The sequence below is a fragment of the Poecile atricapillus genome, chromosome Z (assembly GCF_030490865.1).
Source record: "Poecile atricapillus isolate bPoeAtr1 chromosome Z, bPoeAtr1.hap1, whole genome shotgun sequence".
Taxonomy (NCBI): Eukaryota; Metazoa; Chordata; class Aves; order Passeriformes; family Paridae; genus Poecile; species Poecile atricapillus.
Window position 1 is genome coordinate 110636217 of NC_081289.1, and position 17447 is coordinate 110653663.

Consider the following 17447-nt stretch of genomic DNA (forward strand, 5'->3'; position numbering starts at 1 on the left):
AGGCTAGGTCTGGGAAAGACACTGGCCAGAGACTTCTATACTACAAAGGAGAATGCTAGAATGTGCTTTTGTGAAATTAAACACAAGAGCTGGGAGATGATTCACTAGAAAAAGAATTGAAAGACTGAAAGAACTGAAAAGAACTCGTCTTATAATTCCCTCTCTTTCAGGTGAAACCAGTATTTTAACACCTTTCAATGTCTCTGGAGTATTCATATCATACCAAAAGAGCCCTGCTGCAAACACTGAAATTACTGACCCAGCTTGTAAGTGCTGATGAGAAAAAAAGACCAGGAGTCTCAGCAACAGGTCCTAAAATTCCTTCTACCAGTCTGATATGGGGGAATCAGGATTTTGCTATCCACAAGGGCTCAAAACCCAAATACAGACAAACAGCTTGGAAGGCTAGAATTGCTTCATGGATTAGTCTGAAAGAAACCTCAAGTAAATAATTCATTCAGGACATGCTTCTGTGTTCCCAGTATTCCTGTACGCCCCTCACTTGATATTCAATCAACTGCTGTCTGCTTAATGCAGTTGTCACTCTGTATTTTAATTCAACATGATTTTAACACCTTACTGCGTTAAAAAAATTGACAAGATGCTAGCCACAATTCAGAACCAGCAAGAGGTTCCTTGCTGGACTCATGAATCAGCTGCACAAATCAGTGCAAGGGTTTTTGTAAGCACACAAAAAAGCATGCTTGCTAAGAGAATGCAAGTCTATTATAAAATAGAAAGGTTGGCTATTTTTTGGAAAGAGATAAACCAGAGCTACAGCTGAAAGCAAGTACATAAAACTCAGAAAAATAAATTTTAAAAGTTAAAGAGCTTAATATGGAATCCAAATCAGATATTCATAATTGGCATTGCAAAAAGGGTTCTTTAAGCATTCATAATAGTAGTTTTGTTTCCATGGCTTCTATTGGAAAGACTCTTCTTGGAAAGAAATAAAACATCCATGAGGGAAGCTTGCTTTTTAGGGAAAAAGAGTATACCAGAATCTAAAATTCTAACACACATTAGTCTTGATTTTCATCCTGAAAGTGACAAAATCAATAAGTTTCAGACACAATGGCATGTTACATCATGACATGATTAAATTTTATTTTTTTGCATAATTTACTTACTTTGAGTTACACTAAGTTGACAAAAATCTCCAAACAGCAGTCTTAAAATGATGACTTTTCAGATAGGAATGTAACTTAACCCTAGAACATTCCACTGACTTGCTCTGAGGTTCTATCAACAAAGGGATAGTACATCATTATCATTAATAAATTGTTACCACTGTACTGACATTACACAAAAATTAAAAATAAAAAGAAATCCCCATTGTGTGCCAAAGAGTCTAGTCTGAAACCAGCTGTAGTAATGCTAAACACTCTGACAGTAGCAGGTAGTTTCTACACAAGTTAAAATAGGAGATTAAGGTCAAAATATGGGCATTTGCAGTAAAGTCACAAGCTGAGAAAAAAAAAAGTAACTCAAGGGTTCTTTAACAGGGGATCTTCTGAAAATCTTTGCATAATGAGTGACCTCTCTAGCCCAGAGTATCAAAGTCTGCAGTAAGGTAGAAGGACCAAGTGAGAAAGTGGGACCAAAAGTACACTGTAGCATCAGGAAAAGGCAGAGAAGACTATTATTTACTCCAGTTGGACAAAGTTCCACATATAAAAGGCTACAGAACTGAAAGAATGAAAAGGTAAAACAAATACTGGAGCAAGCAGACATGGAAATCACTTAAGAACACCAGACAAAGAAGTCTGCTGCACTTTGGGCTCAAAGTCAGTGCAGAGAAAGTCACAGGCCCATTGAGTGTAATACAGCAATCCAGTCTGGCACAACGTTAAGAAATGAAAAGCAGATTTCTTGCAGCAGCAAATATGCATGCTCCAAAATAAGAATATAACATTAATAAACAAGGAGTTTAATATACAAAATGCATAGGGAAATAAAAAACATCTTAGAAATTTATTTCGTCAGACTCATTAATCTTAGCTTTAAAGTAATAAATGTTGATAGGAAGAAAAGCCCAGTCCTGCAGACTTTATTCACAATTACTTGCAATGGTTATGATAGTACTTCTAGCATTGGAGCTAGAAGGCCATTGGTCTGAAGGCCAGAGCCTCAAGTTAGGAATGCTGATGTTAACTTCTCAATACCACTGGTGGTACACTCCTGGAAGATACCCCATAAACCAACTAGATGTCCCTAGAGACTGTGCTAGTTTACCTTTATTATGCACCCACAGAGTATTTGTAAAGCATTACAGAGAGCTTATGACATATTATACTTTCTGAATTTTAGTAAAAAGGAGGCATTGTTGAAGTCACTTGTAAATAGAAGTCAGAAACAGACTCAAATCCATAGCACCTTACAATGTTATTAATGTTTTAACCACACATTTTCAAATTTTCCTATCAATCATGATCAGTCTGGGGATCCTCACCTTCAGCAAAGCCAAAGATGCCACATCATTGCAAGACTGGGCCTCTGTCCCATTCAGTTAATTAAAATGACTACAGGAACTAAAAGAAAATAAAACTTGTGCGCTACAGCTGTGCAGTACCACAGTAATGTTAAAACCCTTTAGCTTTAATTTCATGGATGTGCAGCATGGCTCTGACCCATGGGCATTTATGACTGATGCATCTGCATGAAGCTTCTCATGAATGTTGCAAGCTTCTGAACATCTTCTACAGTCACCGCGTTATATAAAGAGGCACGGATTCCTCCCACAGACCTGAATTGAAAATAGGAGAGGGGCACAAAAAAAAAACGGGAAAGATTTGTATGTTCTAAAAAAGACATTAGTAGCAGTCACAGATAGTTAAATCTATTCCTACTCCAAAATGATAAAAATTTACATCTATGTGCATGAGAAGCAATATTTAATTTTTCAAGGCAGGCTTGCAATCTAGAGAGGCTTAGTATTTATTAGTTATTTACAGCTCCAAAGCTGTAGCCCAATGACATCAAAAAACTAATCCCACAAACACTACTGAACATGGGAAAGAACTCTTGCAACCAGGTAGACAAGCGACCTGAGAGGCTTTACACACTGATACAATCTGACCTCAATCTTCTTTGGCATCTGCAAAGAGACAGATTTGCAGGAGAAAGCAGAATTAAGGATAAAGCTCTCTGAAACCCACCACTTCACCTAAACAGATTGCTGAGCCACCAGCAATCTCAGATTACAATCTCTGGACTGCTATTCTCAAGTGTTGCCAAACCAGTATGTGGAACAGCTTATGCGTAAGAAAGGCTGGCAAGTCAATGCACAATGCCTGATGCTGTACCACTGCAGTAATAGCTTACCCTGCACAGGACAGAGATTTCACTTGACTAGTACTTACCGATGTCCTTTCAGAGATATCATGTTAAGTTCCACAGCCTTCTCAAGAAATTTCTTTTCCAGGGCTTCATCACCCTTGACACTGCCAATGCGGAAAGGTACATTCATTCTGCTTCGGTTCTTTCTCTCCACTGGACATCTAAAAAGGTTGCAGAATGTAATGCTTTGTGCTTAATTTATATTTCAGCTATATGCAGTTTGAGCAAGTAAATAATCACACCTGTTTGGAACCAAAGTCAATCCTTTATAATTGAAATTCTCATTACTTTCTGTGAAAGATAGCAACCTTCCTTTTTTAACCAAGTATAATAATGGAAGTGGTAAAGTGGAAGGCTTATTAACCCTTGTGGACATACGCAAAATTGTGCCAGAGAAACGAACATGAGGCTTGTATACAGACCAAATTAAAGGAAAAAAAAAAAAAAAAAAGAAAAAGAAAAAAAGAAAAAAGAAAAATAAATAAAGTAGTTACTTAGGATAGGTGAGGAATTTTGACTAAGTCTAAAACAGTTTCTTCTCTTCCTCTTCAAAGACTGACACTTCTCAACTAGTCGAAAGTGCCACCAGAATTACACTCAGCTAAACAGAACTAAAGGAAGTATAAGAATGCAGCATAAGTAAATTTCCATAGACATTAGAAACTTCTGTCAGTGATTTCAGACCATCTTCTAAATGAGCATTACTTGGAATCATGAAGTAGAGAAGAGGTACTCTAGAACAAATCTTTCACTGCATACACAGCCACAACATTACATGAGATGCATTGCAGTTCCTTAATATCCTAAAATCCCATTTAATCCAAAGTGGAAAACTCAAGACATGTGTAGTTTCTCTTCAATAATTTTATGAAGGCAAGAAATTATAGGGGAGGAAGAGAAGATTTAAATATCTTTTTTTTAGTGTTTATACTTATAATGAAGATATGAAGTCTTCAGATTAATTTTTTTCTAAGGCTGTGATGTAGATTCTTACAGGCATTCAATATAAATGAGTTTTCATAAACTGCATGTTAATTTCATACCTATTATTACACTATTTGGAAAAGAATGAGTACCATTCCTTTTAATTCCTCTCTTGTTCTTTTGTCCAGATGTCTCCATGATGAAAAGATAAAAAGATCCATAAAACCTGCCTGTGCAAATCTTCTACCTCAGGTCCAACCAGGAAAATAATGTTCAAAAGGGCCTATGCTTCTAAGCACTCCCATATCTGAATTACTGCAGCCATGCTTTAGTTTTTAGAATATCCAGCTGCTACTAATGCTAGTAGTGCACTCAGTGCACAGACGTTGAAAAACAAACTACAAATGGCACAGAGCACTTCATGGAAGAAAGGCTCCATTTGCTAAATGGCTTGTCACATGGCTTACTCAGGGAAGCATGCCACAGATTAAGTGCCACGTTACAGCTGGGAAGGCAGCCTCAAATTAAGTCTTCCTTTTAGTTATAGATACAATTAAAAAATTCACAGTCTTAACTGTATTGCTTAGGAAGCTGCATACAGCTCAGTTAGTGAAGCTTGTTCTGCTTTCCCAACTGACTATTTACCATCCAATTTGCATCGCATTTCCCACTCACTGCCTTACAGATCAACTTGCCAGATATAGATTTCTGTTTGTCACAAAATGTTTTTTTCAAGGCTTCATTTGCTTTCTGACGTTTATGAAAAACCCCCAGGATTTCCCTGGAGTAGGATCACAATCCTGATCATGATGATACTAAAGGCAGAGTTGTTCTCATTAACTAAATGGATAAGAAGAATGTATCAAATATTATGATGAAACTTTATCCTTACCAATTATGATTGCAGACAGCTTTAATTTAAAATCCAAATTTAATTTGCTCTATCTTAACTTTGACTTGAAGATAAATTAGGTCCCTGCACTGTTGCTTTTACACTGAAGGTGAAGGAAAGTATTTTGTTTCATGGTCAATTAGTAGTCTGAGCTTGACAAATATTATAATTATTACAGTATCAGGTTTTAACTATGCATAGGTCCTGTGAGCTCAAAAACACCTTGCAACTCTATGTAGAAGTCAAGAGTGTTAAATCTGATTTGGAAAGGCAGCAAAAATAATTGAAGAAAATAAACTGTGCATGAAGTACGTACAGGAAATGTATTCCATTTTGAGGTCTGATCTTTCTATTTTATTTCAGGAAGTGTTTCAGAACTTAGCATAATTAGCTAATAAAATGCTCTGCTTGACAGAGAAAAAGCAGAGTCTTTGACTCCTGGAAGGTGGTAGGGGAAATAGAATGCAAAGGTGCCTGTACAATTTCTTACAGGCAATTTTTCTCAGTTTTGGCCTGTATTTCCCCAAGAGATTCAGTACGCATACAAACCAGAATCTGAGTATCTATTTTTTGTATATTCTTCTCCCATGCCCCCATTTAATTAATTTTAGAATATGCTTTTTGTAGGGTTCACTACTGATCCACACAAGGTAAACTGAAATAACTTCCTACTGGAATGATACTTAACCTTGGGCAGTTACCAAGTGAATGGTTTGCACAAATAGTATCTCTAGAAGTCCGCAAAAAAGGTGACTTCAAAAATACAATTAAACTCTCAAAAGTTATGAATGTTTGGTTATGTAGCAAATATTGAACAAAGGAGAAAAGCACAGCAACTTACGCATAAAATCCGTTAGATTTGTCTATAATATCATAAATCATCCGTGACTTGATTAAACTAAGTTTATCCATAGCTGCAGCTCCACCATTATTCTTTATCCATTCCAGTACCAATCCCATGATATAAATACTGCAAAAGGAAATAACATTTTTCAGTGAAATTATTCAAACAGGAAAAACCTAAGTCTTGTCTAATAGTTCATAAAATTCTTCAGCAACAAAATGCCATGTTTGATTTAAGGGCACTTAACATTAAAAAATCAAAACCTAGACTATTTTACAAGTCACAGCAACTCTAAACAGACAATGTTTTCTGGACACAGATGAAATATCCTGAAATTCAAATGCCACACATTATCTGTTGGACCCAGCTTAATCCTTTGTATGACAGAAGGACATGTCCTGCAGGCTTCCTGCAGCCCTGCAGGGCTCCCAAAGATATCCCCAGACATGCTGCATGCACTGCCAGCTTGTTGCCTACGTAACTGCCTGTCAGGTCCTGCCTAGAGGGACTACACAACTGCCTAGAAGGAGACAGATTTAGCAAAAAAGTTAATAGCATTTGCCCTGTGCAGCTGTTCTAACAAAAATACAGGAGTAAATTTCAAATACATGTACATATACATTATCATGCCAGATATTTAACCATATTTTCTCTAATCCTATTTCTGCCTACAAACACCTTTTGCCCACACAAACAGTGAAGTTTGGCAAAACAAATTATGACATATCACACTTAATTATTTGTTACCAGTCAAGTCCTTAGCAGAGATCTGGAAGCCTACTGGCATCACATGGCTTGAGACCAAGAATTTCAATGCTAGTTACTAAGTGCAACATAAAAAAATCCTTGAGGCCTTTTGCCTTTGTGCTTTTGCTACAAAACTCAGCTTGTTCAAGTTCAGACATTTCCCACGACTACAACAATTTACATAAAAACCTGCTCACAAGTTTTTATGGCCTATATCCAACAAGTTCATTCTTATGAATCCCTTCATTATTGATTCCAAGGGAGTGCTCAAAGAACATCAGCCTGCAAGTTTCCCTAACACATATCTAGCAGGAGGCCGTTTTAAATTTTGCTGCTTTTTATTTCTAAAGGGATGCCAGTACCAAATCCTTGAACACTTCAGAAAGGCTGCAGAATAGCCAAGGTTACAGACTGCCATTTATAGCAAGTACCTTACAGCTCTGAGAGCATAATCTTGTCACATTTATGACACCACACTATCAGCTACTCCAGTGTAAAGAATTTAAGTGAAGTATTAGGTTATGCCCCTAGCAAATATACAGGGCTACATTCACCTCTTGCCCTCACTTCCTTGAGCAAAACTTTTCGCACAAGTGAAATCTTAGAAGTCAGCCTTAGAGTCATTCACAAAAACCCAGACAGCTGAAACCTTTTATCCTTCTTTTACGTCAATTAAAATAATGTTTCTGGAACAATTTTAAGTGTGAAATGCATTTCAGAGCTTGCAAATGAGATTTTTATAGCACATTCATTGTTAAATTTAGCTAAACAGATTAGGGTCAAAGAGTCAACTATGTAGTGCCATGAGGTTAAAGCCATTAGCATCACCTTAATTTAATTTAACATCTTGCTGAAGTAGCTTTTGCAAATTCAGTTAATATTTCCTGCCTGTTTGCCAGCAAGCTATTAACAAGTGCAAGGAAAAGAGCAGGGAAAAAGAGAACTGAGAAGCTTTGCCAGTTCCTTAAACTGGAACAGGCAGTTAAGGCCAAGCCAAACAGATGTGCATCCTGCCAACATTTCAGTCTGTTACATTCTGGATTCTGGAGTGTACTCCAATGTGAGTCTGCAGCATGAAGTTTAATCTGGCAAGACAGTGATGAAAAAGGAGAAAGACTGTTAGTTCAACTTTATTTTCAGTTCTCTTAACCACCCACTACTCTGTTAAGGCTACTGTCAGATACTGAGTAACAGCTAAAGCAGCACCTTCTTTTCAGAAGTTCTTTGCAATGGCTAAAATAAGGCTGCAGAATTTGATTTGTTTTGCATTTCAAATCAGAGGAACAACACTGTCCAAGTATTGAGATTAAGTAGAACTTCAGTTTTTCAAATGGAAATAGCTGTGTACTTGGAAAACATCAATGGCTGGATTTAAAGCCTGGCATATTCAAGTATACGGTGTCCAAAAACAGTACGTGTGACTTGGCAGTCAGGCAAATAATTGATCATGAAATAGAGGTTTCATCAAGCACTGGAAAAGAAAGACAAACGTATTGCCTATGTTACAAAGCTACATTGATTGGACCAAAATCTGGAAACACTGTATGTAGCTAAATCTCACTGCCCAGCCAACAGGGCAGACGGGCTGCCAGTAAGAATACATAATTACAGCACTACATACTGTATGGTATGCACACAATTTGGGGGAAGTTCTGCACTGTAAAATCTGGCATAAACAAATGTTCACAAGATTCACTGTTCTGTTAATAAGGATAGCTGCTCCCATGGCATTGCAATAGGCAGCTTATGACAATCAGCAGATTCGCAGACACTTAAATTCAATAAAATTTGAAATTATACTAATTGTAATGATGGAATTAAGTTATAGAGTTTATATAAAGGAATCACGGAACTTTAGGTCCATACAATACATTTAATATGTCTCAGAGATCATTAGGCAACCTAACTTCGCAATTCTAGAACACAGAAGCTATAAGAGCTGAGACTAAACATCAGTATAGAACTGCATTATCAAATTATCTGAATGAAAAGGCAATCTTTATTTCCAAAGTAATTTTAAAAGCTTCTGGGGAAAAATTATACCCAGATTGAAGATCTTTTTTTAAATAATCATTTCAGAGGACACTGATTAAAAAATTCTTCAGGTTAAGAATGGGTACATGCTACTGGCTCAACACCTAAACATTCTTTAGCAAAGGATCATTTCACTAGTTATCAGAAGCTAGAAGATAGCAATTTTTAAAAAGCAAGCTGAAGTCTGATCTGCTTCTTGCATAATGAAACCATCAGGTACATGGCAATTTTATGATTTTGATTGCTAGATAGATCAATTTTATCTTTGGATACCAAACCAAACACTGAGATGGCAGTCTAAGAATCATGCAAAACTTTACAAGAGTAGAGCAACCACTAAAAAAGCAAAGCAAAGCAAAGCAACCACTAAAATGCCTTTTAAAAAAATTCAACAGTTTCATTTCAAAACAAACAGTGGTGAAAGATGTACAAAGAACAAGATATATTTTTAAAGATTAGAAGAATACATATTCTTGCAATATCTTATATTATTTAAAACTTTAATCACAATAATATTTACCATTTTCCAGTAAAGAAAGTGTGTGGGAATCTGGAGGGTCAAATGCTGAGAACAATGTCAGGAAGAAATTAAATCAAACTGTATTTAGTGATCAAGAAGCAAGTCTTAGTGCCAAATTACTTCCTTGCAATGAGAGAAACATCACCATGAATTGACTAGAGCTGTGCTCATGTAAACCAGAACTGCATCCTGCAACTTCTATAATGGAGGTATGACATATAATATTTACTTTGAAAAAAGCTACATCCTCTATGGCTAAGTCGCACTAGTCAACGCAAAGCCTGCTAGTCACAGGGCTGGACACTTCGCATGTTTTCACAGGAATCACGAGAAACACTCCAACGTACCAGTGGCTTGAGGGCAAATACGCAACTTTGGAAGCTTTTTTAGATAAGACCGGCAGATGGCAGTGCGACAGCTTTCTGAGTAAGGGATATCACATAGCAGGGCGAGTTACCTGTAGCATGGCGGAGTGTTATACAATGAGCTATTTGCTGCCTGTGTTTTGTAATCCAGTACAACAGGGCATTCCTTCAGTGCAAATCCCAGCAAGTCCTCACGTACTATTACAACAGTAACTCCAGCACAGCCAACGTTCTTCTGAGCACCAGCAAAAATGACACCAAACTTTAAAAGGAAGAAGAAAAATCTTGGTACATGCATTCACTTGAGGATCTTATTACTGAGTAATACCCCAGGTATACTAGCCAGCTGAACAGAACAGAGAATGTGTTGAAAATTAGCAAGCTGTAGGTTAAAAGAGTTAGCAGAAGTTCTGATTTCAAAGTGCACTTACGGCTACTCAGCCGAGGAAGATAATCATAACGAATTTCACAACAGTTTCCTAAATGTTTATTTAATAGCTGCAAACAATTCTCAAGGCAGCCTGTTGCAATTTCACACTACTCCAAGCAAATTTACTAAAAACAAATTCCTACAAAGTTCACAGTATTTTCAACCCATCTGGTATTTCAGAACAATCATCATAAAATCCACCTGTTCAAAGAGGCAGATCAGGAAAAGCCAAGTTGAACGCATAAATAACTACTCCTTTTTGCTACACACAGGTAAGAAAGGTCAAACATGTTTTTTCACTAGTCAGAAACACTTCTACTCACAGCATACTTTACAAACATAGCAACTGTCTATGTTCTGCCTCTGTACTATATATGAAACAGACATCATAATCATGAGGCAGAGGAAACTTCAGGAGTGTAAAAGGGGTTACAGATTTTTCATGTAAGAGGCAGGATTAAAAAACTGATTCACAGTACCCTGCTCTACCTATACACTATCTACAGAATAAATATGATTTAGAAGATATTTATTTTAGTTGTTATTTTCTTTTAGCAGGTATTTTCTTCGTCAGTGAAGATCACACAGTAGCTAAATAATCTTGGGCAGCTATTTACATGAACTATTTCAACATAGTTAGGTAAGTATGTTTTTATGAGAAAAAGGAAAACAAATACACATTGAAATCTCAAACCTGAAATTTCAACACTTCAATCCATCATCAGATACTCAATTAACAAACCAATCAATAATTCACTGCTCAGCATCTCTAGCCATCCAGACATTTCGAGGTGCTTCACTGTATTAAATTTTGAAAATGCTTTATGTGTGGTCACTGTGTCCAATTATTTACCTTGGAAACATCCACAGGTTTGGACAGGAAGTTTGACGACATATCACAAACCAAGACTGCTCCTTTGACATCAGGTACAAAGTCAAACTCCACACCATGGACAGTTTCATTAGCACAATAATACACATAAGATGCATCTGGATTAAGATTCCACGTGCTTGGGTCAGGAATGCCTAAGAAACAAAAAATAAACCCAGAGGTCACTGAAGACTTCTTGGCATGCAGTTTTAGCTGAAGAAACTTAAGTGTAAACCAAAAACAATTTTGCCATATAGACTATTAATCATGCTATTACCAGGAAGATAATGTACCTCCAAAGCCAATACACCCATGCATTGCCAAAGTTCTCTGGTGAGCCATCATTAAGTTTTGCAAAACCTTTGTTTTTCACCCCTTATTCTTCAAATTATTTTCATCCAGTTTGCAATTCCAGACTACAAACTACTGCCCTAGAGGGTTCAAAACAGCATTTCAGAAGAATTCAAACACTGAGCCCAAGAATCTTCTTGCTGCCTTTGGAACCACTGGAACATCCAAATTCTCACTGGCAAAGTTCTCTAAAGCTCTCTTTCTGTGCAATCTCAGAAGCTTTTAAGTCTTGCCCAAGCTGAACAAACACAAGATTACCTACCTTTCTCCCATTTTAAGCTTTGCAACTGATTTACAAAACTAAGATTTCCTCTGTCAACAGGCAATATATAGGCATGTCCTGACAGCACAGAACAGATTTGGCATAGAACAAATAGTTGCTCTCCCTTTCTTTTCTGCTCTGGGACCTAATGGGAGGTGAAGGGAGGGGTGGGAGATGGTGCTATTGCCTCCAGCTTTATTTACTGCCTCTCCTCTTATCTACAGCTACAGAATGCTTAATTACACTCCCCAAGACTGGGAAGTCCTACATTCAATTCCTTCCTGTGCACCACAGAATATAAACTTACTTTCCAAGTAAGTGCCTTAATCACCACTTAATACACTAACTTATATGGGGATATTATTTGTCTTTCTTGCTGCCACTCTTTTTAGTTCAAGTGTTGCAATTTGGACCAGAGGGAAGAAAAGTGAACAAGACTAGCAGGAATAGAAACTACATCTCATGTATTCCTGCTCCAAGATTATTTATGCATATTCACTGACACTGTGGTGGGAAAGAATATAATTTAGGAAATTTAAAAGGAGGTAACAGATTTCAGGTCTCTCCTATCCTCGGTAAACAAGGTTAAAATCTCAGACCTGCTTCTGACTTTTACAGCAATCTCATTACCAAGTGTACATGAAATTGAAATACCTCACAATATCCCTGTGAATAGCTTAAGAACTCAGTTAAATATTAAAAGAACAGAGAGAGCCCAGACCACTTTTCCTACTTAGACATTGGTTTCTTGCCACTTATTTTCTGGCATCTGCTCAGTCCATTTCACCTTTTTTTTCCTGGTGGAAACTGTTAAACCATTTAATAAATCTCCCAGTGGTGGACAAGGAGAGATGCAGCAGACATTCTTTTGAGTGCTGGGCAGTCAACTCTAGTTAACATTCAACAGCCCAATAACTACATTGGATCCACTTTCAGAGCAAGTCAAAAAGCTAAGCATTCACATGGATAGATGCAATCATCAACTTACTTGTATAGGCTCCTAATTTGGGATGAACGATATTTACTTTGGCATACTTCTCTGCTTCTTTAGCTGCTTTTGCTGACCAGCCTCCAGTAACCACATAATCTGCCTGTCTTCCCTCCTTTAAACCAATAAGGTTAAGAGGGACTGCACTGAACTGAGCAGATCCACCTCCTTGAAGGAAAATAACTTTGTAGTTGTCTGGTATATTTCTGCATAAAAGAAATAACCATTTATGTTATTCCCAGATGACATAGGATGCATACAACTTGATACTATGCATTTAACTGTGACTGAGAAAGAACGCTGTCATTTTAGAAGACTCTGCCTAGAGTTTAGATCAAGTCCCACCAACTTACCTCAGCACTGGTCTTGAGAAACAACTTAAATATTTAAGAGTAAATACTATGAATTTTAGTGATAAAAACTTGCTGGGAAAAAAGCTTTCTGTCCCCAAGCCTGGGACTGCATTAAACAAACTCACTCCTAAGTAGCTGTACACACAAACTTGAGAGATATTCTTCACAATTAATCCTGGCTTTTAATTTTATCTATTGCTAGCCTCATGACTTTTCTGTCAGGCTAAGAACATCACACAGAAATGCTTACAGTAGCACTCAGCTTTGAGACCCTTCAGTCTGAAAGTGCAACAGTACAGTAACATAAATGCAGAGAACGTGCAATAAAGAGCTGCTCATGCGATCACAAAAATTACATATCCAAATTATTCATTAAAATCCCTTCGTCAATGATTCTGCCTATAACTGAGGGTCAAGTGTTTGTGTTAAATGACCAATATTATTAACTGCTATAAGAAGAGTAATTCTAATCCCTTATATACTTATTTCAAAATTTTTAAAATGTGTCATTCTACAAATAGGAAAAGGTCTCTTGATCAGTGATTCTAACACTGACCCACAGAGCTTTTGTTAATAAAATAGGACTTATGGACAACATGCAGATCACATTTATACCACTAGAGAACTTACTTTTATTGTTTGCACTTATTTCTTATAGGTCCTTCATGAATTCTATGAAGGTGTGACAAAAATCAAAACTGCAAAACAAACTCAGCTAGATATATAAAAAACATAAATTTTAACCCAATAAGAACCCTTTGTCACATTCAAAAATATAAGAATCAAACAGAAGATCAGTGTCCTCCCCAAGGTTATTACTCTAGGATACACAGCTTTCATGCATGAAAAACACCATCAAAGAGGTGCTTTCAGGGAAAGATCTCCACATTAGACATTACTGATGCAACTAGCACACATATAACAAAAATAAGCAGAAAGTAATTCACTTACAGCAATTCACGCATGAGGTTTTCAGTTGTATTTAAAATTTTTGTGAAATCTGAGGACCGATGGCTCATTTCTTCAGTGGAATAGAGACAAGAACATGAAACAAGGTGGTAATACATTAATTTGATTTTAAAATTGTGTTAAGCTGTAAACCTTTTACACTACAGACCCAAAATGCCTGAAGGCTGTTGTTCCCAGTTCCTACTCCTCTTTAAGTACAGAAATACTCCTAAATACCCACAGAAGACTTATACCTGCAGTCTTGTCCAGATACAGGCAAATACTGTTCACTGACATTTGGCACCCATATAACCTTATTACAACTAGGAACAACCACATTTGCGGGCAAAAAAATAGTCTTTAGAAAGGTTTCATTTTTCCTCATGCTAAGAACCATCTCTGCTGCTTATGCTGTAAGAAGTATATAATAAAGCAAAGGAGTCTGTTTTGTTCTCTTACCTTTAGCAAGGCTTCTTCACACAGCAAAGCTAATTAAACATTAAGGACAATTACACAGTAATTCCTTTTAAATCCTAGGCTGTCTTCCATGTCTAAATGTACAATTTAAACATTAATCTGAATTGTGAAGAGACAGCTGCATGTTCTACTTTTAGCAACTAATCAGTTTTGTAGGCTAATAAAATGCTCGCTGTCTTGGTGCATAAATCTTTTGTGCAACTGGGGCTGAAAAGCCAGGGAGCTACCCATTTGGCACAGAAGACACTTCCTCCTTATCACAGGAGAGCACTGCCTTCCTACTAGGAAGGATGCTATATATCTGTATGGTATCTATACACATCTATACAGACACATGGGTACTAGAAATGGAGGTAAAATACCAAGATCAGAAAGTCTTATTAAACAATTCAGTTAAACATCAAAATCATGAAAAATGTAGATTTTTTTTTTTTTTAAGTCTTACCAAGAACACTTATACCAAGTCCTTTGTAGTCCACCAATTCTTTCTGTGCTTCTAATAATACCTATCAATAGAAAAAAAATCCAGAAATAAATTAAGGGAACTTTCCACTCTGTGGGGTTTCTGATGCATCATGCCTATGCCAGCTGCCCCAATTGCAATAACTTGACATTTGTTAAGTGAGAATAACAGAAGTATAGTCACTAACACAATTTTGTTATATCTAGAAGCTTAAGGCTTTTCATAAAATAGCAAACTTATATCATATGCTTGTTGTGGAAACCATGTTTTAAGTTATTATTTCAAATGCTACATTTCCAGATTTCTGAACAACTTCTAGGCATTGAATGGAACTCTAAACCCTTACTGAACATCTAATGTTTGTATACATACACTTTTTAAGCAAGCATTCTAAATACCCACTCCACCACTTCATTCTGTGTCCTTTCACTTGACTTGTACAAATAGGACAACCAAAGTATTGAAGAAAACATAACAAGAAAGGGAATTGCATACCTTAAACTGAGCAAACATGACAATGACTAGTTTCAAAAAATTAATTTCCACACTTTTGGAAGATGAGAGTTAAGAAATAAGGAAAATTTCGAGACAACCAAAAAAAACAGGTAACTAAAATCCTAGCCAAGTAGTGCTTCAGACATCCATTTTTTTTCTGCCTTCTCCCCTAGCTCTTGAATATCAACAAAGTAGCATGAGATTCTAACCACTGGATCTGCAGCTTCTGATTTTGGTAAATTCTTGTCTGAGAGCCAGAACACTCTTGGCTGTTCCTGAAGAAGCAGGAGAAGAGGGAGCCCCAGTACAACAGTCACCAAACCAATGCTGTGTGCATGAACCCTAGGATCTGACAAGAAACTGCACTCTCTGGGCAATTTCGAGAACGAGAAATCTGCCTTGCTGACAAGGTGTCTGCATGGCCTGTCAACTGTAACAGCTGGCTACCAAAAGGTCAACTAAGATTTGTGAAGCTTTAACCACCACATTTTATAAGTGAACTTATCCATGTCAGAGAAAGAGGCAAAAAAAGTATGGGTGAACACACAGACTGTTTAGAGTAATGCTTGCTAAACTGCTTGATAAAATCCAATCCTGTTAGTAACATTCTTCATTAGAAAATCTGCACATGCCTCACAAAAGACTTCTATGACACCCATTATAATCTATGAATTGCTCCATCTTCTTGCCACACGGAGTCTGAATGCTTTATGGGCAGCACCAGCCCACAATCAAGAGAAACAAACCATCGAGGTGATACACCAGTCCACACAAGAGCACTGCATTTTCAAGAGGGTAAACAGATTAATAATAGCGAGCTCAGCTGTGCCCACCTGCACTCCTCAAATCTTAAATCCAGTTTTAAGCCGTCTCTTGTCAGAGAGCTGAGTAGTGCGACAGTGCCTGTGAGAGCCCCTTTTGGAATCTAGAGCCCGACACAGAACAAGAAATTTCATTGCAACAAATTTCTTTGCAACCTTATCCACAAAGGATATTTCCTCGAGAAAAGAGACAGAAGGGGAAAGAAACCCAAACAAATAAAAAAAAAGAAAGTTGCTCCGCAACAAATCTGTTCATCTAAAGATTTTTTTTAAAGAAGTTAACACATAAAAATAACGAAGAATACTATGAAGGGAACGAAGAAAACAACAACAACAACAACAACAACAACAAAAAAAAAAACAAAACAAAACAAACCAAAAAAAACCCAAAACTTCCACAGCAGATAACCCTTAAAATGAAAGTCAGATACGTACAGTTCGGCAGAAACCACCCCTCTCCATATGTAACTGGATAATCCATAGCTGCTGATGCAACTTTCCAGAAGGTTGAGTGTACACCACATTCACTCACTATAACTCCTTATAAAAAGGCGTCTCAGGGAATTACCATGCTATTTATCAACTGACAAATCTCACACTCCACAGAGTGTGCGCTTAGGTCCTACTTCCCATCCCAAAACTAATGATAACTAATGATATAGGTGCCATATCATCCAACAGGGGGAAAGAAAAAAAAAGTAAATAAACAAAAAAAAACCTATAGAGTATTCCGAGAACTATACTCGAGCTCGCTACCAAAAATACAAGCTTATTGTTGCAGTTCGCCGGAGGAGAAGACACGAGGTTTCGGCGCTGTGCGGGTAAACTTCTGTAATTACTATTTACTAGTTTCCCCAGCCTTCGCTTTGCAGTCGGAATCCCGCGGGGAGCCGGGGGGACGAGGACACCCAGGCTCGCCGTGCCCCAGCCCGGCCCCTACTCACGGAGCGCGGCAGCTTCGCCGGCCCGGCGCCGAAGTTCGCAACCTGCCGTCCGCCCTCCATTGCTCCACCGATGCTACCACTTCTGCTGCGGCCACACCGTCAACCCCTCCGCTATAAACCCGCGGCCGCCGGGGCCCGGCACCTTCCACCCTCGTCCCGGCCGCCCATTGGCAGCGTGGCCGCGGGGAGGCGGTGTGAGGGGAGGCGGTGTGAGGGGAGGGCCGGGCGGTGTGAGTGGAGGGAGGCATGAGGGGAGGGCCTGGCGGCGTTAGCGGGGTGGCCGGGCGGTGTGTGGGGGGTGGCCGGGCGGTGTGTGGGGGGTGGCCGGGCGGTGTGGGGGGGGTAGCCGGGCAGTGTGAGTGGAGGGCCGGGCGGTGTG

The 17447-nt window shown here is 38.1% G+C and overlaps 1 protein-coding gene across 1 annotated transcript; it reads right to left on the bottom strand.

Annotated features, from left to right (window-relative positions):
* Window positions 1-1082: 1082 nt before the first annotated feature.
* PSAT1 (phosphoserine aminotransferase 1) lies at window positions 1083-17220 on the bottom strand. The gene is made up of 9 exons (XM_058826638.1): window positions 17069-17220; window positions 14791-14851; window positions 13872-13941; window positions 12568-12773; window positions 10949-11121; window positions 9758-9927; window positions 5997-6125; window positions 3363-3500; window positions 1083-2746 (listed from the first exon to the last, which is right to left on the bottom strand). Exons 1-9 carry the CDS (start codon window positions 17126-17128, stop codon window positions 2641-2643), a joined length of 1113 nt encoding a protein of 370 aa, XP_058682621.1. The 5' UTR covers window positions 17129-17220; the 3' UTR covers window positions 1083-2640.
* Window positions 17221-17447: the final 227 nt, after the last annotated feature.

Bases quoted from the DNA above. Each gene is read 5' to 3' on its own strand.
- PSAT1 (XM_058826638.1), bottom strand. From the start codon at position 17,128: ATGGAGGGCGGACGGCAGGTTGCGAACTTCGGCGCCGGGCCGGCGAAG. The intron at 13,942-14,790 runs GTAAGACTTAAA...ATTCCACTGAAG, and splicing joins ACTTGGTATAAGTGTTCTTG to AAATGAGCCATCGGTCCTCA. The intron at 12,774-13,871 runs GTAAGTGAATTA...TCTTTTATGCAG, and splicing joins AACCTCATGCGTGAATTGCT to AAATATACCAGACAACTACA.